The sequence below is a fragment of the Adiantum capillus-veneris genome, chromosome 3, assembly GCF_014529385.1.
Source record: "Adiantum capillus-veneris isolate H3 chromosome 3, ASM1452938v2, whole genome shotgun sequence".
Lineage (NCBI taxonomy): Eukaryota > Viridiplantae > Streptophyta > Polypodiopsida > Polypodiales > Pteridaceae > Adiantum > Adiantum capillus-veneris.
Genome location: NC_140933.1, coordinates 136,268,693 through 136,295,825, shown reverse-complemented (window position 1 = coordinate 136,295,825; position 27,133 = coordinate 136,268,693). Strand labels below are relative to the sequence as shown.

The 27,133-nt window shown below is 42.5% G+C and overlaps 2 protein-coding genes across 3 annotated transcripts in view; both read left to right on the top strand.

Annotated features, from left to right (window-relative positions):
- Nucleotides 1-22,517, top strand: part of ABA3 (molybdenum cofactor sulfurase (LOS5) (ABA3)) — an 89,586-nt gene extending 67,069 nt beyond the window's left edge. The window contains exons 15-22 of one of the 2 annotated variants that reach the window (XM_086509233.1): nucleotides 14,245-14,344; nucleotides 19,418-19,522; nucleotides 20,239-20,303; nucleotides 20,394-20,545; nucleotides 20,637-20,917; nucleotides 21,393-21,502; nucleotides 21,581-21,691; nucleotides 21,887-22,517. In XM_086509233.1, the coding sequence (XP_086365359.1) occupies nucleotides 14,245-14,344; nucleotides 19,418-19,522; nucleotides 20,239-20,303; nucleotides 20,394-20,545; nucleotides 20,637-20,917; nucleotides 21,393-21,502; nucleotides 21,581-21,691; nucleotides 21,887-22,009 (1,047 nt within the window). In that variant the 3' untranslated portion in view covers nucleotides 22,010-22,517. The remainder of the gene's footprint in view (nucleotides 1-14,244; nucleotides 14,345-19,417; nucleotides 19,523-20,238; nucleotides 20,304-20,393; nucleotides 20,546-20,636; nucleotides 20,918-21,392; nucleotides 21,503-21,580; nucleotides 21,692-21,886) is intronic. The other variant, XM_086509234.1, reaches the window with a different exon arrangement.
- LOC147461783 (uncharacterized) lies at nucleotides 4,646-6,123 on the top strand. Its single transcript, XM_086509235.1, has 2 exons — nucleotides 4,646-4,997; nucleotides 5,109-6,123. The coding sequence occupies exons 1-2, from the start codon at nucleotides 4,953-4,955 to the stop codon at nucleotides 5,628-5,630; spliced, it is 567 nt and encodes a 188-aa protein (XP_086365361.1). The 5' UTR covers nucleotides 4,646-4,952; the 3' UTR covers nucleotides 5,631-6,123.
- Nucleotides 22,518-27,133: the final 4,616 nt, after the last annotated feature.

Here is a 27,133-nt window from a genome sequence, read left to right as displayed (position 1 = left end):
CATTAGCTCCAGAATGACAAGAGGAACATTTTATTACTCCTTCGCTAAGTCAACTGAGCAAGTGGTTTAGATATTTTAGGCCAGAAGGTACCAAACGGGAAAACCATGCATGAGTGCCACTTGGCCCATTTTTGGGCATTTTCCACCTTGAGAGAGAGAGAGAGGCGTTGAAATAAACCTGGGGGTTGCATTTTTCATCCGCATGGTAGCTATTGTGTGCAAGCTTTTCCTCTCATGTACAATGTAGTGCAAGAAGTGATATCTTGCACACTCTACACTGCTCTCTGTTGGGTTAAAGGCCTAAATAACCCCTTTTTGTACATTTTTATACTTTGTCCAGGTTCATATTGAACCTAATATGAACCTGGACACATTTTTTAAAGGTCACTTATAATAAAAGTGGGAAAACCCAAAACTCACTTATTGAGTTTTCCCCCAAAAAACGTGAGCTCTCTCTCTCTCCCTCTTCGTTCTGCTAGCGCTTCCCTTCTGCAGCACAGTGCCTCCGCTTCAAGCCTCAAGGCCTGCACATCTTCGCGTGCTCTATCACTTGCACACACCGCCGCACGCTCATCAACTGGTATCAGAGCCAGATTAGGGTTTCAAAAGCTTTGCGCTGGTGGCTGGACAGCAGGCAAAAGGCTTCTCTCGCGTCAAATTTCCGCTTTCATCGCGAAGCCCCTTGCTTCCGGTGTCACCTAGGGTGACTAGGGTTCCCAAAACAGCCTAAAACAGGCTGAAATTAGGTCAAAACAGGTAAAAACCAGAAAATTACAGATCAAAACAACAAAACGCAGGTGTTCTAAATCGATTCCCGTGTATGCCCCTTGTTTTTCCCACTCAAAACAGGTCCATTTGATGCAAATTGATATGCCAAAACAATAAATTTGCAGAAAATTCAGAATTGGATTGCTTTTATGTACACAAATTGAGGTTTATGTACGCCTTTTGTGGGTTTATGCAAGTACGCATTGGGGATACTTGTTCATTGCTGAGCACATTGTATGCAACGTGCAGTACATTGTGATCACTGGAAATTTTCAGATTTTGTAGACACTTTCTGCTGCATTTTTATCCATGCAAATGGCCTCTACTTCCTCGTCGTCTGATGCCAAGAGCTTGATGGAAATCAAGCGATTTGACGGTACACGTTTTGACCTATGGCAGGACAGGATGCAGGGGATTTTGTTCCTCAAGGATTGTGAGGACACCCTTTTGGCTGTAAAGCCTGAGGATATGCCGGATGAGGATTGGGCCAAGCTCAACAAGAGGGCAAAGGCCTACATCAAAATGGCTGACTGATGACATTCTGGTGGACATAAAGGGCTTGGACAGTGCACATGCAATTTGGCATAAGTTGAAGGCTACTTATGGGAATGCCACCCCTGTGAATCAGGTGCATTTGATGCGCAAACTGGTGAACATGATGCTTGACGAAGCCAAGTCGGCTTCTGAGCACTTAAGTGCTTTCACCAGTGTTATGAGTCAGCTACAGGATACTGGGCTTCCACCTTTTGATGACAAGTTGAAAGCCATATTTTTGTTGATGACTTTGCCAGACTCTTGGGAAACGCTTGTGGTTTCTTTGAGTAATAGCCCCAACCTCACATATGATGAAGTGCGAGGCTCCATCTTAAATGAGGAAATTAGACGCAAGTCTAGTGGTGGAGAAGGTGGCAGTTCTGCTTACAATGCGAGAGGCAGAAGTCAAAAGCAAAATACAGGTACCAAGACTCAAAACAGGAGCAAAAGCAAGTCTAGGGATAAGGATGACTTGTTATCAATGTGGCAGAAAAGGCCATAAGAAGCCAGATTGCAGGTATTTCAAGAAAGAGCAAGAAAGAAAGAAGGAATCACAGGAGAAGAAGAAGACAGAGGATAAGAAAGGGGAAAAATCAGCAGGTACCTCCTCCAAGGATTCGGAGACTGTCAATGTATCCTCTAGTGTGGTTATCACAGAGTTATCCGACAGTGAAGAGATCTTGGTTGCAGCTTCATGCCCCTCAGATTTTGTTGTAGCAAATGCAGAAGACATGCTTATCTCACGTAGAGATGTCATTGATGCATTGCTAAGTGCAAATGATGGCCTTACGCAGTCTTGGATAGTAGACTCGGGTGCCTCATTTCATGTGACTCCATCTGTGGAGTGTTTTGCTTCTTATCATGCAGGCAAGTATGGCAAGGTTTACCTTGGGGATACCCATGCTTGTGACATTGAAGGAATGGGCACTGTGTGCTTGGCATTAAACAATGGCCAAGAGTTTATGCTTAAAGATGTCAGGTATGTACCAGGCATCAAGAAGAGTCTATCGTCTGTTGGCCAGATGGATGCACAGGGTTATACAACCATTTTTGCTGGGGGTTCATGGAAGTTGCTTAAGGGATCAATGCTCATTGTCAAGCAAGGTAGGATCAACACGTACGTCCGGATCCTTTCCGTATCGTACGGGTGATCTGTACGGATCCGTACCGTACGGATCGATTCGTACGGTGCTGGTTTTTTTTTATAAAAAATTTTGCCCCCTTTCCAGCATGAGGGTTTCGCTAGGCCCAGGCGACCAGTTTTTTGGCCTTATTTTTTAGGTGCTTGCATTGGGTTGCAGAAAACCAGTAACGCAGTCAATTATCTCTGCAAAGAAACAAATTGTCACTGTGCAGGTAAAGTCTCTCTCTCTCTCTCTCTCTCTCTCTCTCTCTCTCTCTCTCTCTCTCTCTCTCTCTCTCTCTCTCTCTCTTCTCCAAGTTCTTATTGCAGGCTCCGGGGCTCCCCCTCTCTGTCTCTCTGTCTCTTTGTCTCACTCGTGTCGCGTGTGTCTTATTGTTTGCGACAGATTCATCATGCCTAAGCCATGCAACCCGTATTGGAAGGAGCATACCAATGTCATCCGCATTATCAACACTCCAGGCCAAGCGGGTTCCGGCACTCGACGATGGCAATGCAAGTACTGTAATTTTGAGCTCACGAGTACAATTTCTCGTGTCGTCAAGCATCTGACGGGCATTGGCACGACCAACAATTGTGGAGGGTGCAAAAAGGTTCCACAGGATATTAGGGACAAGCTGATTGCGGAGAATTTTCCCGAAGTACCAACACCAAAAACAAATACAGGTAGCCAGCACACACAGGATGCTCTTCATGATGCTCTTATTGGGGATTTTGGTGGTTCATCTTCCGAGGTTCAAGAGGATCATCCCACTGCTGGTTCTAGTAGAAAGAGGGCTCGAGTTGTGCAAGAGGAGGAAGATCGAGGTGATATGGATGCACGTAGGCAAAGCACCTTGCCGTCGTGTGTGAACTCTCTCTCTTAGGTGAAGGAGCGTCAAAAGGTGGCTGAGATGGAGATTGCGCGTACTCTCATTGAGTGCAACATCTCCTTCAATGTTTTGAGGACTGAGCAATGGAAGAGGATGGTCCGGGCTATAGCTGATGTTGGTCACACAGATTCATGGTCAGGGGTAGAGTATAAGAAGATGCGCACTACAATGCTTGATGAGCAGAAGGCTTTGATAGATAAGGCTTTGGTCCCGGTCAAGGCCGGTTGGCAGCAGTTTGGGTGCACCATCATATCAGATGGCTGGAGTGATGTTCGTAGGCGGCACATCATTAATATTCTTGTGTCGTCTTGTCTTGGCACATACTTCTTGCGCGTTGTGGATGCAGGCAAGGCCGGAGAGCACATCAGTGGTGAGTTTATCTTTGGGCACATCAAGAAAGCTATAGATGAGGTTGGGAAGGATAATGTGGTACAGGTTGTGACTGACAATGCCTCAAATTGTAAACTTATGGGTGAAATGGTCGAGGCAGCTTACCCTCGGATTTCTTGGACTCCATGTGCTGCGCATTGTCTTGACTTACTTATGGAGGATATAGGCAAGTTGCCTTGGGTATTGCCTATTGTTACAGATGCCACTAAGATGACCATCTTTTTCCGCAAGAAACATCAAGCTTTAGCTATCTTCAGGAGCCACAGTACACTTGATATCGTGCGACCCTCAAAGACCAGATTTGCTTATATGTATTTAGTGCTACAGAGACTCTTCAAATTGAGGGATCCACTTCTCCAGACAGTCGTGGACCCAAAGTGGAGATTGATGCATCACTCGTAGACAGAGCCCACTAAATACATACAGCGACGGGTGCTTGATGAGTCCTTTTGGACACAGGTTCAGAGTTTGACAGTGGCATTGCAGCCAGTGTATGTGCTTCTTCGAGTCACAGACATGGAGGGCTCTACATTGGGCCTAGTCTATCATCTCTTCATGGAGATGAAGAGACACCTTACAGAGTGCGTGTCTCTGACACAGACCTGGTAAGTACTTGTCTTTTGAAATCTTCTAGTAGACTTGTTGTCATTTGAATTTGCCAATTCAACTTTGTTTTATTGCTGAAAATTTCAGCCGAGATGACATCATGGCCATTGTAGAAAGGAGATGGACTTTCATGAGTCGTCCCATTCACGGGATGGCTGCATTGCTTCATCCTTTCTACAAGACGCCAGAGCTTTTCCATGAGAGGACTCTCTTAAAGCTCAAGGATGATTACATCAATATGATGTACCACATGGACAATCAGCTGGAGATTGATGCAGAGATGATCAGCTTCATGAACAATCTAGGACCATCCTTTGCTAGAGCTGTGGTGTTGAGGCCAGAGGCTACCAAGTTCCCTCTTACATGGTGGCAGAATTATGGGAGACAAGGTCTTCCAACGCTTACAAATCTGGCTTTACGAGTACTTTCACAGGTAATTGAGAATCTTGAGACTTACAGTTTTTGCACAATGTACTTAGTACTTACTATTGCCATATATTAAATCTCAATGCTCATTGTTGTAGGATTGCTCGGCTGGTGCATGCGAGCGCAACTGGAGCGCTTATTCCTTGATACATACGAAGATCCGCAATCGTCTCAGCACTTCTCAACTAGAGAAGTTAGTCTATTGCCGAGCAAATATGAGGCTTGTGCGAGCCTACCACGCTTTGGGAACACCCAAGCAGGTCTACTATTAATTTTCACATGAATGATTGAGTCATGAATCATGATACACTCGGTCATTGAGTACTTAGTACATACTAAATAATATTTCCTTTGTTTTCATTTTTCAACAGGCGGACCCAACCAAGGTGAAGATGGTGGCAGATCCTGCTGCTATAGAGGAGGTGGAGGCGCAAATCAGAAATGAGCAGGAGGAGATTATTCGACTGCTTCACAGGGAGTTGGAGAGTGTTGATCGGCGTGTGACCTCGGAGGAGGTGGAGGCGCAAATCAGAAATGAGCAGGAGGAGATTATTCGACTGCTTCACAGGGAGTTGGAGAGTGTTGATCGGCGTGTGACGAGGTCACGCGCACGAGCTTTGGCTATTCCTCTACGTGAGCATGATCCAGACCCAGATAGTGCTCGAAGAGAGAGCATTCGTAAAGGAAAGCTACCTGTTCGTTCTTCTCGGAAACGGGCAAACGAGGCTGTTCGTCTCATTGAGGCTTCGACAGAGGCAGTAGAGGATGATCTACATGTGGCACAGATGTCCGTGATGGCAGAGCCAGAGTACGACGAAGAGGGCAATGTCCTGACGGATGGGGACTTGGTCTCTTCAACAGAGTCTTCATCTGCATTTGATGATGATTTTTGACGATGGGGCCATCACATGGATGATGTGCTAGCTTTGAGCTAGCTATTTAGTGCTTTCTAGTATCTACTACTATATAGATAGACTTTTTGAGTAGGATGGTTTCAGTTATGATGGCTGATGAGCCTTTTGTTATGGCGTGGGCCTTGCAGGCTATCACCTATGGTACTTTGTCATTTGATGTTTTCAACATTAGTGTGTTCATTGTTATTTCAAATCTCATTTGACTCTTGAGCCTTGATGTTCTTGTTCAATTATCAATGTCGTCTTAACTTTTAAGTCTCTTGCAGTAGTTACACAGTATGTGGTTGTCTTGTAAAACATGTCTTTGAATTTCTCTATAAGTTGTTGGCTTCTCTCTTGATTTATATTGGAGAAGTCCTAGAAAATGAGTATTTTGCGGTTTTTTACCAAGAGTACGTATTTTTACGTACATAAAATTTTTTCCTGTACGGAACAATGTACAGTACGTACATATACGCCACGTACAGTACGTTTGGTACCACCTTGTTGTCAAGGGATGCAAGAGTGGTACATTGTACTATTTACATGGCAAAGCTTTGCCTGGCAAGTTTCTTGCAGTGGCTGAAGTTGCTTCAAATTTGGAGTTGTGGCACAAAAGACTTGACCATATCAGCTAGAAGGGACTTGATGTGCTCTCCTCTTTGAACAGGGTTGATGTAAAGGGCACCAAGTTAGATTTCTGTAATGACTGTTTGTATGGTAAACAAAAGAAGTCTTCTTATTATTATGGTGTCTCGTGCAAAGCTAATGCTCTTGATTTAATTCACTCCGATGTATGTACAATGTCTGTTAAGTCTTTTGGTGGTGCATTATACTTTGTTACATTCATTGATGATTGCACTAGGAAAGACTGGGCATATTTGTTAAAGAATAAGAGTGAGACATTTAATGCATTTAAGAGGTTTCATGCTTTTGTGACCACGCAAAAGGGTAGTAAGCTTAAATGTCTGAGATCTGACAATGGGGGGGAGTACACGTCTACTGAATTTCAATGTTATTGCGAAGAATATGGGATTAAAAGGGAGTTGACAGCCCCTTATAATCCATCTTCTAATGGTGTGGCTGAGAGGTATAACCGTACTTTATGTGAGAGAGTGCGTTGCATGTTGTCCACGGCTAATGTCCCTCATGGGTTTTGGGGAGAGGCTTTGAAAACTGCAATTCATGTATGCAATCGCTCTCCTAACAGTACGCTGAAAAATGACATTTCAGAGGAGGTTTGGTCTGGCAAACCTGCCTCTTATGATCATTTGAGAGTGTTTGGCTGCGAGGCTTTTGTCCATGTTCGTAATGACTTGATGACAAAGCTAGATGCCAAGTCCATCCAAGGACTCTTCCTAGCTTATGGGGAAGAGGGTGAAATGGGCTACAGGATATGGTTGCCTCAGTTTAAGAGGGTAGTACGCAGCCGATATGTAGTGTTTAATGAGGCTAAATTGCTGAAAAATGCTACATCTTCTGAAATTGACAAGAAATCAGTCAAATTTCAGCCTCTCTTGCCACCTATTGATGTTGAAAAAGAGCCTCAGGATGCATTACCGCAAGCTGAAATTGATAATCAACCGGTTAACCTTGAGCCAGAAGAGGTAGGACATGATTTAGATGCTCCAAATGAGGATGGACAGCCACCTGTCATGGCTGAAAATGATTTTCAGCAGCATGAGCAATGCTGAAAATGAGTTGCCTCCTGATGTAGAACCTGTGCCTGAGAATGTAGATCATTGGGTACGCAGGTCTACTCGTGTCAGAAGGTTGATACAGCGCTTTGAGCCCTCTTTGCATTATGTTATGTTGACAGATGAGGGAGAGCCTCTTACGTATAAAGAGGCAAAGACATGTGAGTCAAGCAGTAAGGGGGAGCTTGCAATGCAAGAGGAAATGAAATCCTTGTATGCAAATGATACTTGGGATCTTGTGCCATTGCCTAAAGGGAGAAAGGCTCTTCCTAACAAATGGGTATACAAGATTAAGATTGTGGATGAAAAACCCAAGTACAAGGCAAGATTGGTTGCAAAAGGATATGCACAGAAAGAAGGAATTGATTTTCAAGAAATCTTTTCTCCCGTTGTAAAGCTTACAACTTTACGTGTCCTTTTTGCTCTCGTTGCGGTGCTTGATTTGGAATTGAATCAAATGGATGTAAAGACAACGTTTTTACACAGTGACATTGAAGAGGACATATACATGAAACAACCTGAAGGTTTTGTAGTTCCTACACGTGAGGAACTTGTATGCAAACTGAAAAGGGCTCTATATGGTTTGAGACAATCATCACGGCAGTGGTATAAGAAGTTTGACACTTTAATGCTGTCTCAAGGCTTTAAACACAGCCATGCAGATCATTGTTTGTATACGAAAAGGGATGAAGATGGTAGTCCCATCATACTTGTTCTCTATGTTGATGACATGCTGCTTGTCGGGAAACATAAGACTAGTCTTGATGCTCTGAAACGTAAGCTAAATTCAACATTTGCTATGAAGGATTTGGGTGATGCAGAGCATATTTTGGGCATGCGTATTAAAAGAGATAGAAAGCTGAAATTGCTGTTTTTATATCAAGAAAGGTACATTGCAAAAGTACTTGATAGGTTTAATATGGCTGATGCTAAGCCTCTTGGAGTACCTTTACCTCCATACGCTAAGCTTAGCAAAGCAGATTGCCCAAAGGATGAGGTAACATTGAAAGCAATGAAGGGAATCCCTTATGCATCAGCTTGTGGTTCTCTTATGTATGCTATGGTTGCCACTCGTCCTAACATTGCTTATGCAGTGGGAGTTGTTAGTCGATACATGTCGAATCCTGGCAAAGCGCATTGGGAAGCTGTCAAATGCATTCTGAGATATTTGAAAGGTACACAATCAAAGTGTATCTGTTATGGCAAAAGTGACTTAAAGTTGCAAGGATATTGTGATGCAGACATGGCAGGTGACATGGATACCAAGAAATCTACGAGTGGATATGTATTTGCCATTGCTGGTGCTGCAGTCTCTTGGTGTTCTAGGTTACAGAAATTGTGGCATTGAGTACTACTGAGGCTGAATATATTTCAGCCACAGAGGCTTCAAAAGAGGCCATTTGGTTGGGCAAACTTGCAAAAGAACTTGGCATGCCTGCTCATACACCCGCGTCGGGTTGTGATAGCCAGAGTGCTGTCTATTTAGCCACAAATGCCATGTTTCATGCGCGTACCAAACACATAGATGTTCGGTACCACTTCATACGACAGGTATTGGAGGATAGTCTAGTCAGCTTGACTAAGATCCATACACAGGATAACCCTGCAGATGTTCTCACCAAGAGTCTTGCTAAGGCTCAACATGAACATTGCATACATCTGGTGGGAGTTGGTTAACTTAAAGGCGTCATTTATGCCTTTAAGTGGGAGGTTGTTGGGTTAAAGGCCTAAATAACCCTTTTTTGTACATTTTTATACTTTGTCCAGGTTCATATTGAACTTGGACACATTTTTTAAAGGTCACTTATAATAAAAGTGGGAAAACCCAAAACTCACTTATTGAGTTTTCCCCAAAAAAACGTGAGCTCTCTCTCTCTCCCTCTTCGTTCTGCTAGCGCTTCCCTTCTGTAGCTTAGTGCCTCCGCTTCAAGCCTCAAGGCCTGCACATCTTCGCGTGCTCTATCACTTGCACACACCGCCGCGCGCTCATCTCTCTCTCTCTCTCTCTCTCTCTCTCTCTCTCTCTCTCTGTGAAGTTATGTGATGCCCCACAAGAGGGCTCTTCATTTGACCTATGTACAGTTATGTGGTCTTATGCTTCTGTGCCGAGGCAAGACCCTCTTTGAGCAGGAACAGGAGTAGCTAACTACTACTCCAAAAGCAGGCACCGGTGAGGGTGATAACCTCACCTTACAGGTGCGTTTTCAGCGTTGGTTATGTGCTGTTTTTGAACTGTTTTGCAGTCATATGGATGTCAAAAGCATTGGGAACAGTGCCCGATTGCTAGAGGACAATTCTGGGACTATTTAGGGCTAAAAACAGGGTAAAAACCAGTAAATACAGCGAGCTGTAATTGCTGTCTTTGGGCTGAAAACAGAGGGTTTATGTCTTTGGAAGCGAGCTCCAGCAGGGGGATTTGTTCAGGGCGAGTTTTGGGGCCGTTATGTTGCGGAAATTTTACTAGAACAGGTGTGATCTAGTTGGATACAGGTGAAGATCCTCAAGACTCTAGTTTTGTAACTTTACCCTCTAAAGGAATAAAGAAATACCGAAAGGGGCGCTAGTTTTTGGGGCCTACAGGTTGTCGGCGTCTGCTCGGAACATTCTAGCTTCTGAGTCGTGTGTGCTTTGAAGTGTTAATTCCCATTACAGGTTCCTTCTGCAAGGTTTCTCTGTGTGTTAAAGCTTAAAGTAAAGTTTCGGGTGAAACCCGAAGTCTACCACCCTACGGGCCGGTTTCAGACTACCCCAAGATAAGTGTATGCATCTGTGTACTCCACAGTCTCTTGGCCAGAGGTGAATGTAGGTGCTGATTTCTTGATCCATTGTGGGGTGGGTTTACAGACAATCCACTATCCTCCGCAAAGCTATGTAGTGCATCCAATTGTCACCGCCTCCGTTGAGTCAGAGATCAACGCAATATCATCGCCATATAACAACAATGGAATCCATGTCTCTTGCAGCATAGCATCAATCTCCTCCATCGTGACCCAGTCTCGACCGATGATACCTTGTATCCTCATGTGTGCACATCTCATGCATACATAAATCTACATGGCTTGGCGTCTTGAACGACCAAGTTGGACTGCTTGATCAAGCAATATACCCTGTCGAGAAGGTATATGTCACAAATGCGGGCACCACGTGCCAATAGAAAAGAACAGACTGAACAGACTTTTAGCACTTCAATAACAACTGTTCAATAACAACTGAACTGAGAGAGAGAGAGAGAGAGAGAGAGAGAGAGAGAGAGAGAGAGAGAGAGAGAGAGAGAGAGAGAGAGAGAGAGAGAGAGAGAGACGACACGCGACACGGAGTGGCGAAATTCCACCCCAGAGAGTATTGGCCCCAAACCTTGGCGCCCCTTTCGGTATTTCTTTATATTACTGCTGATTCGCAAAGTACGACAGCCGGGGAGCACCTCCTCTGCAATCTGCGCGCTGAAGAGTGCCAGAGAGGGCTCCCAAGGCTCATATTTAAAGGCCCAAAGCCTAAAAGCATCAAATATGAAAAGCTGACCCCAAAAAATCACTTTTCTAAAATTTCGGGATTTCCCTAAAAATCCGCCGCGAATTCCGGGACGTCCGTACAGGTGCCACATCATCATATTTTGATGTGCAAAGTCTTTTGAGTGTGTTCTGCTTTATTTTTAATGCCTTTATGCCACTTGGGACCCATCGGATGGGATCCCCATAAGTTGGTAGGACTTCTTCTTCTGTTGCTTGTTCTTCTTAGGGTTTCTAGAATTAGGGTTTGCAGGTTTTAGGGTTAGGGTTTCCAAAATTAGGGTTCAGCAGTTAGGGTTTTTGGCAGAAATTAGGGTTTGCAAGTTTTAGGGTTAGGGTTTCCAGAATTAGGGTTTCAGCAATTAGGGTTACCACGTCCTCACTCTGTGACACTTCTTATACTGCTTCTTAGGGTTTAGGCCCCTCGGCCGGCATCTGTAAATTGGCTCCATTCTTTAGGCTTTGACACGTCAACAGTTTGTTACATCTCCCCTTCTTGAAAGAGAGTAATCGTCCGCGATTACAGCATATCTGCAAAACAACTCAAGTTAGCTCAAAAATTTCCGAGGGACAATCAATTTGCTCTTTTTATTAAGGAGTTAGCTTCTCCTTTCTGCTCTTTTGATCAAGGAGTTAGCTGCTCCTATCGGCTGTTTTGATCAAGGAGTTAGCTTCTCCTTTCGTCCAGATCAGAACTCTTGATATTTCGGCGTAGTAAAATTAGCCATCACACCCAGACAGTACTGATCTTCCTCTGGTGTCTTGATGCACTAAAATTACATACCCAGGCAATCTTATCCAATTAGGAATATTCAGTGGTTGGCACATCACAATGCAACACAAATGCTCACATATGCATGTTACAAGACATAGAAACATAAAGCCGCCGATGAACACTCCTCCCGCATAACCTAACAAGGTCCGGGCCGGGAGATATTCAACGACTCCCTCATCACTCCTCCCGCATAACCTAAAAAGGTCCGGGCCGGGAGATATAGAGGCCTTTTACAACCAAACGCCCCCCAGACCGCAGCCTGCGTCGTTTGGAGGTGCTGAGAGTAACCACTGCTCAGACTTCTTAATACTCCTCCCGCATAACCATCCATGTCCGGGCCGGGAGTCACACCAACAATTATTTTACAAGCATACAACCAAACGCTCCCCAGGCATCGGCCTGCGTCGTTCGGAGGTTTTCAAACAATACCAAAACAGTATTTCTCACTTCTCCACCCAGGAGTAAAATCACCAATCATTGAAACCAGTATCAAACCAGAGTCAAACAATTCAAATCGGCACCAAAACAGGTTCAAAACAGATATCATCCATTTCAAACAAATTCCAAACAGGATCACCAAACAAGATCAAACAGAACTTAAACTTAAAAAGCAATCTCGACATTAGTCGAGCTCGAAAAGTCGACTGACTTTCCATCTTGAAACCTGCACCAAAAATTAGGGTTAGGTTCCTTCCAAGAAGTCGTAGCCGAGCACAGCATGGTCCATCAGCTCTTGGACAAACAATGTTTCTTTGACGGCGATGGTAGTCCCAAGATAGCAATCGCACTGGACCTCCAAGGTCATCTGCTCGTGAAGAGACATCTACTGGGTGATGTCGTGAAATTTCAAGATATAATCTGCTAGAGTTTCCATGGCAAGCATTTCAGGATACCCCACTCTGCCAGAAGTTGCACTCCGAAGGAAGATGTCAAAAACCATATAACTTCGGGCAAAAATTTTCTTGAAAGCTTGCCAAGTACTTGGAGTATGCTGCTTGGTAGCTATAGACATCAACATCTGCATGGCACTGCTTCTGAGAAAAACAGTGACTTGAAACAAATCTGGATCCTTCTCTTGCATGGCTTATGCCATGTAAGACATGAGCGGTGAAGACGGGAGCGCGCCCGATGCGCGATGAAGTAAGGGTGGGAGTGGCTGATACCTCAAATATAATTCAATTCCAATAGCTCTGTCTACTCTTTTGTAGGACCGGTATGCTTTCAGAAAAGCACATGCCTGATGCTCTGATACCACTGTCACAAATGCGGGCACCACGTGCCAATAGAAAAGAACAGACTGAACAGACTTTTAGCACTTCAATAACAACTGTTCAATAACAACTGAACTGAGAGAGAGAGAGAGAGAGAGAGAGAGAGAGAGAGAGAGAGAGAGAGAGAGAGAGAGAGAGAGAGAGAGAGAGAGAGAGACGACACGCGACACGGAGTGGCGAAATTCCACCCCAGAGAGTATTGGCCCCAAACCTTGGCGCCCCTTTCGGTATTTCTTTATATTACTGCTGATTCGCAAAGTACAACAGCCGGGGAGCACCTCCTCTGCAATCTGCGCGCTGAAGAGTGCCAGAGAGGGCTCCCAAGGCTCATATTTAAAGGCCCAAAGCCTAAAAGCATCAAATATGAAAAGCTGACCCCAAAAAATCACTTTTCTAAAATTTCGGGATTTCCCTAAAAATCCGCCGCGAATTCCGGGACGTCCGTACAGGTGCCACATCATCATATTTTGATGTGCAAAGTCTTTTGAGTGTGTTCTGCTTTATTTTTAATGCCTTTATGCCACTTGGGACCCCATCGGACGGGATCCCCATAAGTTGGTAGGACTTCTTCTTCTGTTGCTTGTTCTTCTTAGGGTTTCTAGAATTAGGGTTTGCAGGTTTTAGGGTTAGGGTTTCCAGAATTAGGGTTCAGCAGTTAGGGTTTCTGGCAGAAATTAGGGTTTGCAGGTTTTAGGGTTAGGGTTTCCAAAATTAGGGTTTCAGCAATTAGGGTTACCACGTCCTCACTCTGTGACACTTCTTCTACTGCTTCTTAGGGTTTAGGCCCCTCGGCCGGCATCTGTAAATTGGCTCCATTCTTTAGGCTTTGACACGTCAACAGTTTGTTATAGTATATGAGACTGCCGTTCAACACCATCAAGAGTGGTGCTGGTAAAGAAGGATGCCCCACTGAGGGTGTGGTTGGGTCAACTTGTGGTGGGCCATCCGGAGTAGTCCCTCTATAAAAAGTAGAGTTCTGCCTCTATATGGATCCTTTGTGTGTAGGTTCTCTGCTCCTCAGGGTAGCCTCTTTGAGTCTACTGGTCTCCAACAAGAAGAGACCTAGGAGCCTCTGATCATAGTAATCCATGACGTGGGATAAGGGGCCAAAGCCCTCAATGAAAATGCCTGTGTTTCGAAAGCCAACGCACCCGTCAGTGAATTGCCATTGTTTTGTTTATTGTAGAAGCAACAAGCATATTGTATACTTCGAATGCATCCTCACTATTTTTCACATATCAAGTGGTTCATCTAATAAGATTTCTTTTGCTGATGTACCTACATGTTTGTTTTTTATTGACTTCCGTGCATTGCTGGGAGATTGCAAGGAAAATGCTTGAACTTTATTTCAATCCTTTTGGACAGGCTCTGCTTGATTTTATTTGCAAGTTTTTTCTAAATAATCGTGAATGCCAAACTGGGAACCAAGCAGTGACTCGCAACCCAGTGAAGCGGACTTCAAATGGTGGGTACTTCTTTACCTGGGTATTCTTGCAATTTAATGTAGGCAAAAGTTGAGCATTAATAATGCCCAATCTATTTGTTGGATAAGTATTTATGCATGTTGACAGTTTTCTAGGATGCAAACAAGCTTATAGTTAGAAAACAAAAGACAAAAATCTAATATTTATTTTTGTTGTTTAGCACATCATAGATGATGGTTAAACAACCTTGCGGATCCATCTTTGGAACGCTCTCGAAGCATCCTCCAAGCCTCCCCTGAATCCTGATCAAGAACAACTGGTACATGTCTCTCTCAAGCTGGGCAAAAATGCTTGCTTCTTCCTTCGCATAGGGCGTCGGAAGCGGACACATGACTGTCTGTGAGTGGTCACCCCAGTAGCAACCTATCTTGAGCTCTAGTCTCTTTGCATTCCTCATCATACCAACTGTTCTGGGCATGCTCTCGCACTGCGGGCTGTCTATGAGGGAAAGATGTCGCTATAGCTGTGTGTAGTCTTAATGAAGATGTGAGTGAGCTCTCCCAAAGGCCTTCATGGATCCTCCATACTCAGAAATCTATATATCTTTGAAGTGTCAATTTTGCTCGTCTCTTTACAGAAAGTGTATCACGGGAACATGCCTACAGACCCTGAGTATGGCTGTTGCTGTCCATCGAAAATGATGAGACTGCACCACCCCAATAGGACGAGGCCCCACTGTGAAATCTTGGATACGTGGGATGGAACCTATTTGGGTTAGCACATAATCTACCGTGCTGGCTCCATCTCTGTGAGAAAAGCAAGTAAAACGGCTGGATGTCGGATATCTCTCCAGCCATTTAGAATGGCTAGTCCATATGCTGTCCCCATCTTCATTAGACATCTCCCATACTCTATGTACTCCTCGTCTTGTGAGCTGCGACTAAGTCTGGGAAAGTATAGTAAGCTTAAAAGATTACTCTAAACCAAAGTTCAATAGAGAGAACTTGTCTTCTTCTCCAAAACCTAGAGGAGCACCCCAACATGAGGAACTTGTCTTTCACCTAAATAGAATAACCTGCGTCTAAAGAATGCAACATCAAAGTTGATGGATGCCTTGCTTATTGCAGCAACAAATTTGGAAGAGAGAGAAACAAGAATTAAGAATAAAATTGAAAATATTGGAATGCGAATTGTTTGCACAAACTAATGCTCAAACTCAGAAGAGAAAACAACAAGAATTCAAAATAAATGTTGAATCTTGCTATATCAATTTCAACAAAACCATGTCATATTGTAAGAGCTAGAATTGGAAAAATAGATGTAGACAAAAGATAAGATTTGGAGACTAAGTAGAATTGAGGAGAATCTGACAAAGATGACACCCCTTTGTGGGGAGATGAAACCAAGCGTGGGAACTGAAGAAACCAACGAAAATGTAGGCAAATTTTTGGTGGGGAATTTTGCTAGAAGGAAGTACAAATCTCAATTGTAGGTTGACACATGCGTGAAAAGATTAATGAAGTAGTCTTGTCGATTCTCCTCTCAAGGTGGGAAGGAAGCTTAAAGAAAAGTCGAGGAGACTGTACTCGCAGAAAGAGTTGGACAAAGCTCTTGAAAAGAAGATGAACCAGTTAAGAAAAGGCTTAAAGCACTCTTGGAAGAAGAGGAAGTTGGTGGATTTCCCTGACTTAACTGGATTGGAAATCGACTTTTGAGGTGGTAAGAAGCACACGCTTCGTTACGAGGGTGACCCACATTTTTCTTCATCTTCAAAGAATTCTGACAGTTTGTCATCCTCTAGTTCCAGAGAGGAGTTTTACAAAGTCTTGCCGAGTGGCCTATTTTTAAAAAGAAGAGTTCCCGCCTACTTATGGGATCCTGTCTGATGGGGCTGAAGTGACACAAAGAGAGAAAAATAAAGCAGAACCCAAAATTTATGTTGGTTTTGCTAACATGGCAGATCTGTACGTGTTTCCGAAATTTGCGTTGACTTGCTGACGTGGCAACCTGTATGGACTTCTGCAAATTGCGTTGCTGACGTGGTAGTTGTACGGATTTCTTGCTTTTGCGCTGGCAGCTTTTGGGGCATCTGCTTTTGAGTTTCCAGCTTTTCATGTAAACTGCTTTTGAGGCCAAAGGCCTTTAGATATGTGCAGAGGGCTCATTCTTTGGCACGCTTCGGTGAGAAGGTGCAGAGCGCGAGTACCGGCATTGTACTGAGTTCAAGTAATATAAAGAAATACCGAAAGGGGCACCAAGGCTTGGGGCCAGTACTCTCTGGGGTGGAATTCCGTCACTCCGTGTCGCGTGTGCTCTCTCTCACTTTTAGTTCAGTTGTTATTGAAGTGCTAAAAGTTTGTTTAATCTGTTCTTTTCTATTGGCATGTGGTGCCTGACTTGTGACACCACTCCCACCCTTACTCCATCGCGCGCGCTTGCCACGAAAACCCTGGCAGACTACAACTTGTTTTCTTTTTTTTTTGACATCTCTCAGCAGGTGTCTCTTCCCGAGCCGATAACCTTGGAGGTCCAATGTGATTGCTATATCTTAGGGTCACTATCAGTGCAAGAGTACTATCTGTCCAAGCGAGTTGTTACGATTTATGAGCTGATGGACCATGCCGCGGTCAGCTACAATCTGATGAAAGGAAACTAACCCTAATTTTGGTGCAGGTTTCAAGATGGAAAGCAAGTCGACCTTCGAGCTCGACTAATGTCGAGAATGCTTTTTCAATTTGAATTAGCAGTTTTTACAATGTCGTTTGAGAACTTGTTTGGAATTTGTTTGAAATGGATGGTATCTGTTTTGAACCTGTCTTGGTGCCGATTTGAATTGTAATGCTAGGTGATTTGCTCTCGAGTGCAGTAGTGAGAAATGTTGTTTTGGTATTGTCTGAATGACGCAAACAGGATGCCTGGGGAGCGTTTTGTTGTATGTTGGAAAACCTCCGAACGACGCAGACGGGATATCTAGGGAGCGTTTGGTTGTATGCCTAAAACCTCCAAGCGACGCAGGCTGTGGTTTGGGAAGCATTTGGTTGTATCAGTCTTTCGAGCTCATGGCCCGGACCTCTTTAGGTTATTTGCGGGGAGTGAGGAGGTGGTCGTTTAGTAGCTTCACACCGCAGACCGTCTCTCTCTCGGGAGTGCTTAGCGGCGGCGCTCGTTGTGTCTTGTAACATGCATATGTGAGCATTTGTGCTGCATTGCGCTGTGCCAACCACTGAATATTCCTAATTGGATAAGATTGTCGGGGTATGTGCATCGAGATACTCGTTAGAGATCAGCACAGTCTGGGTGTGATGCCTAATTTTACTACTCCAAAATATCAAGAGCTCCAATCTGGAATGAGAATATACTTCTTGAATGAAATTTTCCTGGGAAGCCAACGACCCAGGATATCAAGAGCTCCAATTTGGAATGAGAAAACGGATTGTCTCTCAAAATGATCCTCGGAATGATCCTCAGAAATTTGAGCTAACTTGAGTCGTTTTGTAGATATGCTGTAATCATGGACGATGACTTTCTTTCAAGAACGGGGGATGTCATAAACTACTGACGTGTTAAGCCACTGAAGAACAGAGCCAACGTGTAGATCCCGGTCGAGGGGCCTAAACCCTAAGAAGCCCACTAGTAATTTAGGTGTATCAAGAGTTCTAGACAGAATGAGATGGCTAGATTGAATGATCGAGACACAAGTGTTCAATGGGAACTAAGTGTGTGAATTGTGAATTGCATGTTGTACGTTCTTGGGACATCCGTGAAAAGATCAACGCGGTTTGGATGTGATTTCTAAATGGTTACAATGATCATGATGTGTATCTGAGACCCCCAACAAAAATGTGAATCGATCAGTGATTGATGTCTTGTAGAAGTGTTGGATTGGTAGAGTCTGGTGCATGGGTACATAGAGTCCGTGTCTATTGAAGAAAGTTTTTGTCCTTTGGCTGTTTTGCTGGCGTAATCGAGGACGATTACAATTCTTTCAAGAGGGGGGAATGTCACAAAGTGATGATGTGTGAGAGGACAAGAGAAACTGAACCCGAAGAACGGAGGAAGTTTTGAATCCTGAAGATTTAGGGGAGAGGCCTAAAAAGGATTAGGAATTAGAAATCCTAATTCCTACCAACTGAAAGAGCATTGGCCTAACCGTGAAAACACAATAGCTTGACATTTGGGCAGATTAACGTAAAACGTGCTAATAATGTGGCAGGCTGTACGGAAATTCCGTTTTTTGCACTGACCTGCTAACGTGCCATAGCAGTACAAATTTCCGCTTTTTGCATTGCTGGTTTTTGGCAGTTTTATGTGGGCTCTTGTGAGTAGAAGCTTTTGGGGGTGCATTGCTTTTGGATTGAGTGCTTTTGTGGCTTTGCTTTTGGGCATCCCTTGTACTATTTATAAGTGCCCTTGGGGTCTCTCTTCCCACAAAGCATCTAGATGCAAAGTCTGGGAGAGAGTTGGATCCTCGGGAGTTATACTTTACAAGCATAATAATAAAGAAGTACCGGAAGGGGCACGAGTCTTTGGGGCCAGTGCCTTTGGCTCGGAACTCCGCTGTGCTCTCTCTCTCTGTTCGTGTGTTGCTATTGATTTCTCGCTTGGAGTGTTCAAGCCTGCAACATTTTGACATCAGGGGACCTATCAGGAGGCTACTTACTTTTTATCTGTAACCAATCTCTCCCTATTGCGATAGACGAAAACAGGCTGTCTGACGGTCTGTCTCCGTCTGTGCTCTATTGACTGTCTACGTCTCTAACACTGTGACTGATATGGGCTCTCCTCGTCTAGATATATATGTTAGTGTGCCCTGGATTGGGCCCTAGAAGGCCTGCGTGTACTAAATTACCTCCTTGCCACCTTGTGACAGTGTCTCACAAGGTGCTCCACCATGTTACATCCCAAAATAATTTTGGCTTGGCAATAATCTTCTGGGAGGGATGGTCTGTTTCCTCTCAAAGGGTATACTATATGGAAACCTCATGCCAATGCTATGCGTGCATGTACACACACACATCCCATACATCTGCTTATTCCTTGGTAGAACCTGTTTAATGTTTTTTTTCAACTACAAGTCTATTTCTACATGACTATTTTAATGTTGTACGCTGCAGATAATCAAAAGTCAGACGAGAACATATACTTGGAATCTATTACCATTTACCCTATCAAGTCTTGTGGAGGCTTTACAGTAGACTCTTGGCCACTTTCCAGTTGTGGTGAGCTCATTCAAATTCCTTACGAAGTGAACTACCTCCTCAAGCCTGCTTTAGTTACTTTCAGTTGCTGAGCTCGGAAATTTTTTAAGTGATTGCCATGTACATGCGCCAGATGCTTCTAGCATAATAAACAGCAAAGAGGAAAAAATGATTATTTCTAGTATTATGGAAAATTTGAAAGATATAGACATGTTAACCCTGCACAAAGGCAGGTTATATTTCATAGGAAAGGTCATTGCCTAAGTTGGCGTCCTATCTCCTGGATGGAAGACACCCACAAGCTATTGTTGACGTTCCAACTGCATATAGATAGTGGAGGAGCAGGACGGGATAAAGAGCATATCATCCATGATGAACTCAAGTCAAAATTAAGAAGGTGCAGAGCCTCATGAAGCAAATATGAGATGATGAGTGAGCAGATGTTTACAAGTGTGTTAAAAAAAGAGAAGATTTAGAAAAAAAAAAATTTAAAAATTGTGGGACTTGTTAAGAAACATAAATAAAAGCTCCATGGTTATGGAGACCAGTGGAGTTTTTGTTTACAAGCAGAGAAAGGAGGCAATCTAATTTGAGTAATGGTCTAAAAGAAAACATTATTTTCTCTGGTTTACTTTACTTTCTTCATCTAGCATAATTTATATTGATAGATAAAGGACAGTTCATTGCTAAGGTTTCTTGTACATTATAATGCTGATGGAGCTTGGGTTTGTTTCCAGGCCTTCTTTATGATCGAGAATGGGTTGTAGTGAGTGCTTTTGGTGATGCCCTCACACAAAAGAAGGTGAGCTAGGTTTAAAAGCTTTTCTGAGAGAGTTCTAAAATTAAGCAAAGGATTCTTTGTTTACCGTATGTTGCTTCTGTGGCTTTGCAGTGTCCCATGATGTGCTTGATAGGGACATACATAGAACAATCAAGAAAGATGTTGTGTGTAACATCTCCAAGCATGAAAAGACGACTTGAGATTCCCGTCTTTCCCACTGCTGAGCAAGCCGTGGATGTTCGACTTAATTTGTGTGGGGAAAGGTGGGTTTTTGTGGAGGTGTTAATATGTTGTTTTGTGTCAAGTCTCTGTTTGTTTTGGTGTTTGCTGATGAGTAATTCTTGAAGCCAATAGGGCTTTTGGTATATCATACAAAAAGGAGGTTGCTGATTGGTTTACCGAAGCTCTTGGTACACCCTGCTCTCTTGTCAGAAGACGACCACGAAGTAGGCAGGTGCATACAAGAGGGGGGGACTCTGAGACTCATGTATGCGATCATGCAAGAGACCTGAGTTATGCCAATGAGGGCCAGTTTTTGCTAGTTTCTCGAGCAAGTGTCGAGGATTTGAATCAGCGGGCAGCCTTGTCTCTGCAACCAAATAAGCACAACCACAAGAGGATAGCTCATCATCCAGGTTAGAATCTTTCAAGTGCTGCTGTCATCGACCTTATTTCCTGATTTTCAGGATGAATGCATGAAATGGCACGCAAACTCTCATAGTTTGTATTAATGAACTAAACTTTTGTGTTTATTGGGAATTTGACAATCTTTGGTACTCTGAAAGTTGTGGATTTATCATTTGACCTGGCCTTAATAAGGGTAACTGGTTTCTCGATGAAGCATATCTAGGGGAAACCTTGGACTTCATATGACCTAAATTATTGCTGGTCTGGAACACTTGTATCTACTTCTGTCTGTGGTGCTTGGATCAGTGTATCACCTTTGAATATACCTCTACATGCATCTCTACATACCAAAAAACCTTGCTACACTTTGAAAGCTTGAACGCTTCAAATGAACACTACAAATGAAACCATAAAAGCTTTGTTGGTGCGATGCTGCACAAACACCTTTGTTGGGCAAGCTATAACAATTTTATGGTGCTACAGTGATTCCAGTAGATCCGATGCGTTTCAGACCCAATTTTGTGGTATCTGGGGGTTCTGCTTTTGAAGAGGACAGTTGGCAATCGCTCAACATCGGAGGCAATAAGTTTGTTGTAAGTGTTCCTTAGTTGCTCACCAATATGCCTTAAAACATGCATGATGAGTATTGTTCAAGTTTATGCCTTTTCCAGGTTTTAGGGGGATGCAATAGATGCCAAATGATCAACATAGATCAATCAACAGGGAGGTCTCAGGAAGGAAGTAACCCCTTACTAACACTTGCTTCCTACAGACGGTCAAAGGTGAGCCTATATACAACCTGACACTTCTCTCTATCTCCCTCTCAAGCCTTGTTGAATGGTCTCCAAATCGGGCTTTTTTTTAGTATTAGAGACAAAGGACTCTAACACTAGTATTCAATCTCAGAGTGAAAAATTGCATTATTCAGGTGTTTCAAATGCTGTTTTATGTTTAGAAAGGATGGGGTTTGTTCACAGGGCAAAATACTCTTTGGCCTTCTGTTGGCAAATAGTGAGAAGGATCAAGAACGAGCACGAACGCATACGACTGCTGACAGAATAATTAAAGTAGGCACCAAGGTGGATGGAAAGAGTGTGTAACTGGAAGGCTCACAAGAACCGGACAACATCAAAGGGTTTGAGATGCAAGCATGTTCAGGAAAACTTCGGCCATAGTAAAGATGAAGTCGACTTCCTGGGGTTTATTCCATGGTTCAAGATGGACAATTTTTTGCATTCTTCACATGCTTGAAATGTGTTCAAGGTCCCAGTCTAAAGTGTTAAAAGGATGGAGGCCCTTATCGGACACAGCAATATGGATTTTTGCTTCTGTTTCAATATGTTGGTCCTGCATCCATACCTCATCATTATATATTTTATTTGGTTTACCAGGAGCAATCGAAGGGCCATATACTTGTTAACACCACACCCTTCTAGTTTATTGTATACTAATGCAGTTAGACCAGCTCCTATGACATGTAAGAAAATATTGACCCAGCCACGTTTTGATAGCACAATGGAGTATGACGTTGATGCACAGCTTGTACATTTGTAAAGACTCGTGTATATTACTGATGAAAAAAAGGCATCTACCAATTTTATGCTTGGATGATTTGTGTTGGACTTGCACTTCATCAACCTGGAGCTCATGAAAATCGTAGTACACTCAGAAGGCGGCTGATCTTTTTATAAAGCTTGAACATTTCAATTTGATTATGGTTTTTTAATGAACCATAGGAGAAGTAATGAAGGGTGTCCTATGGAATGCATGATTGTAACTAGGGAGAAAGTAGATGGCTGTTTGTGTTTGCACATGAATTTGAGATGTATGCACGTGGTGGTCACTTTTCAAACGCATTTGAAAACATGTACCATATCGCCCGAGTGAAACAAATGCATGCCTTTTTGGGTTTATTAGAGGGGCTTAAAAAAAAAAAAAACTCATATTGAAAATACAGCATGTACAAAGCACTAATATCAGTTCTCTCTTGAATGCATATACTATGTACCATGGGTTAAGTAAGCAGTGTCTAGGGGCTTGTCTGGACGCTAGTTCAATTCCACACCACATGCATTTGCAAAGTAAATCTTTCTGAATAGGCGGAACCCTTACAAGAAGACCGCTATGAGTGACAGCTATGAACTTTCTATGCGGTCTCCTTGGTAAACTTTTCAGCACTTAATTTCCTGGTAGCATCTCACCAAATTGGTTGCATGCTCAAAACCATTGCCTTCATTTAAATAGGATGCATTCTCTTAGTGTATTTAGTCCGTTAGGATTGCATGTTGGTAGGTCCAAAAGTTTGGAAAACATCTAGGAAATGAGAATCCTCACTGTAATGGAAATTCAATAGACATTTTGCTCTATATGTAAGAAGAGCTCAAAAGCTTTCTAACATCATAATCCACTGTATATTTGCCATGCATTTTCATTGGGTAGTGTCTGGTTTGTGGTATGACTCATTTAGAATTTTTGCTCTTTATTCTCCAATGGTTTATGTGTAAGGACTACTGAGGTAGAGATTTGCAAGTTGCATCCATTCTATTAAACTTTTTTCCAGTTTTTAGTAAATGCAAATCAAAGCTAGTTACACATCTTGCTTGATCAAGACATGTTAGGATTTGTAGCGTCCAATTACAAAGCTTATGCTAATCACATCTTGATACTAGCAAATGATTAAGGACCTGATGTCTACTACTGAATGTATTACCTTTTACATCAATGCCAACCAAGCATGACTATTGGAGATATATGGACAATTGAAGCTCATTGAATTAAAAGATGGCTTGAACCTTAAAAGTTTTGGCACTTGATTATCAACATGGAGTTTGGAATTAGAGGTGCAATGGGACAGTTATTCTTTCAAGCCTTGTGCTTGCTCATGGTATATTGATTTATGGAGAGAGTTTTAAAAGGTAGTGAGAGGGCAGTTAACTCTTCTAATGTTTTTTTGTTGTTTTTTTAGATTGTGAGGAATTATATAAAAAAAGGTAAAAAAGTTACATATTTTCAAGACGGAGCTTGGTCAAATGGAGGTGGGAAGTTTCGAATATCTAGGTACACTTGAGAAAGTCGTGAAACCATAGAATCCTAAATACATTTCAAATATTGTCCACCCGGACACTCTCAAAAAGTTGAGCATAAGCATCAGCCACTTTATTCATGTGCTCTTGGTAAATATCCAGCTCAAATAGTAGGGGTTGGGCTACATCCATCAACTCCCTTTCCCATTCCTCCACCGGTTTAAGAAATACGTCGGCATAGTCCATTTCATCTACACACTGCTTTTCTTCAACTACCACATATCTTTCTAAATGTCTTAGTGAAACCAGTACATGATTTCACAAGTTGATTTTAGCTTTTAGAGGCCTACAGAATAGTAATAGAGAGAAATTCATTCTCAATTGATTGAGAATTGGCAAAACCTTTATTATATCTTTTGATCCAAATGCGTCGTAAGTATTCAGCAGCATAGTATCACAAATAGTGGTAGGAAAATCGATAAAATCTATTAAACAAATACGATGCCAATAAAAATTAGAACATTTAGTGCCGACTGAATGGTTCAAAATTTGTAATTTAGTTTTAACATCTCTGCAAGTAATAAATGAATGAAAACATCTTGCTGAGCAGATTTGCAATGTCGGCATATCATATCTCCTAGTCCAAGCTTAAGAGTCTCGACATCTGTCCATATACTTTTGTGAAGGATAAGCCATAATAGAGAAGATTTTTTTGGGGCAAAGAGTTTAGCCGAAATCATTGTGAATTTTCATTTCCACTGCCGTCTATCTTTATAAAGAACCCACCTTTTGTTTAGTTTACTATGTAGAGAACTTAAGTGGGATGGTCAAACCTAGGCATTTTATTGAGAGGCCGCTAACCTATCCACTATAATTGTCGTGGATGTAGGGACCCCCCACACCCAATGACCCAATCACTGTGTGGAGAAAAGAAGATCTGATGATCCATTTTTCCATGAGTTTATTTGCTATTGTTGAGATCTTGATGATACCTAGGCCACCTTAGTTCTTAGGTAGGATACAAAATTCTTAGCTATTCCTTTTTTGGAAGGGTAAACCCTTTCTTTAAAAATTTGTGAAAATCTTGTCTACTTATTTAAGGGCTTTTTTGGGGTTCTCTAACGGCATCACTTGCCACCTGTACTCGCATGTATACCTCACATTGTTGTCTCATTTCTCTTACACTACAAGAGATCACTTCATTACCGACGTTGTTGGCGGGCGCCGATATATGCATTGCGAAAACTGGAGGGAGACCCGATTTTAAAAAAAAACAAATCATCGATATGGATGCATGTTACGACGCTTATACCAATGCCACCTGCAAAAACAGACCTGCGAGTTCTTTTCTGCATTTTTGCCCCATTTTTAGAACTCTCTCTTGCTCTCCTCATGCTCCCTTGCTTCAAACCTGCTGGTGCTTTGGGGCTTACCAGGCTTAAGATATACACTCATATACTCCCCTGCAAGCAGCGAGTGCATTTTATTTGGAGCTTTTCATTTAGTGCTTTTCTAATCATAGCCCTATTTTTGAGCTTTTTGGAGATGACTCCATATTGCATAAAGTAATTTAGGTCAACAGAGTGAAATGTTCTTATTATCATACATAAGAAAGGTATGTTTCTACAACATATATTTGAATACTAAACTATTCTAGTCTTCTTGTCATTGGTTGCTAGCTTTCCAAATGTCTGTCATTAGTTATGAATTTAAATGGTCCATTGGTGATAGCTAGAGAGAGAGAGAGAGAGAGAGAGAGAGAGAGAGAGGACCCACCACAAATATGTAGTGGACAAGAGGCTTGAGCTAGAGATTAGCTCCACTACTAATTTCTTGCCTCCATGCCCCCCCAAAGCTTGAAGCCATATTTTTAACTTATGACAACCAAAGCTACAAGTATAAGAGGAAAGGAGTGAAAATATAGGTTAAATAGGAGCTTTGGTTTGAGTGCATAAGAGAAATTATATATATATATATATATATATATATATATATATTTGTGTGTGTGTGTGTGGAGAGAGAGAGAGAGAGAGAGAGAGGGGGGAGCCATCATGAATATGTAATGGACAAGAGACTTAGGCTAGAGACTAGATCCACTACCCTCCATCCCCCCAAGATTGAAGCCATATGTCTAACTTATGACAGCCAAAGTTACAAGTATATGAGCAAAGGAGCTCGAATATGGGTTAAGTAGGCACTTTGATTCGAGTGCATAAGAGAATTAAGATTTATTATGGAACCATGTGACAAGTTCAAACATATCTAGTATTATTGACTAATCACTTTACATTTGAGTCAAGCAAATTTGAATTATTGTATATTGAAGGTAATGTTTGTTGGATCAAGTGAAATGAAAAGATAATGATTAAGAAAAGAGAGGGAGAGAGTGAGAGAGAGAGAGGGAGGGAGAGCGAGAGGAGAAATTTAGGGAACTTCATAGCTCAAAAAATTAGTTTTGAAAAAATGGATACATTTTTTTTATATTAGAGATAGTAAATGGACTTGTTTTTTTCTATCACGTTCAACTATATACTGAACGAGCACGAGAAATTCACTCTATATACAAAATGGGACGCCACCTGCGAGCGGACAACTTTGGTAAAACCCCTATATATGACTCATATTTGGGAATATGACCCCCCTTTCTATGCTCATACAACAATCACTAAAGAAAACTATCATACCCCTATCTTACATATAAAATTTAGGTCTCACATGATCTAATTGAGAAAAAAATAGTCAAAGAGTGTGTAGCATAGTGCCTAACGACGTACTAAGGAACCACTTCTGTTGATAACTAGATGTACCCTCAATGTGTCTTACTTTGACTTTCAAACTCTGTGTCCGATCAGCCTGCACTCTGGCTACTCGTCCCATTCTAACCCATCCAAAGCTGGTATAAATCAACCCTTGACCTGCTCCAAATCAGCCCTTATCTATGACCGGCTTGATGAAAAATTTGATGTGTGACTTGATAAAAAACTCCCCCAAAATTTAGCCAAGTTCTAGTGTAAATCGATGACCAATCGTCACAAGTAAGCAACCCCCTCCCTTATTTTTAAGCTTGGGAGATAAATTATTGGGGGCATGTCTCTAACTTATATGCTTGTGTAGCTTGTAAAAAACCCCCCTCCCCTACACTTACGTGGTGCAATAAGTTTTCCATGGTGAATCCCCCGGGCAAACGAGGCATACACTTTG

What these genes read in the sequence shown, in the direction of transcription:
- LOC147461783 (XM_086509235.1), top strand. Translation starts at nt 4,953, where the DNA reads ATGAGGCTTGTGCGAGCCTACCACGCTTTGGGAACACCCAAGCAG. An exon ending in CTTTGGGAACACCCAAGCAG is followed by an intron (nt 4,998 to 5,108) that starts GTCTACTATTAA and finishes ATTTTTCAACAG; the next exon opens with GCGGACCCAACCAAGGTGAA.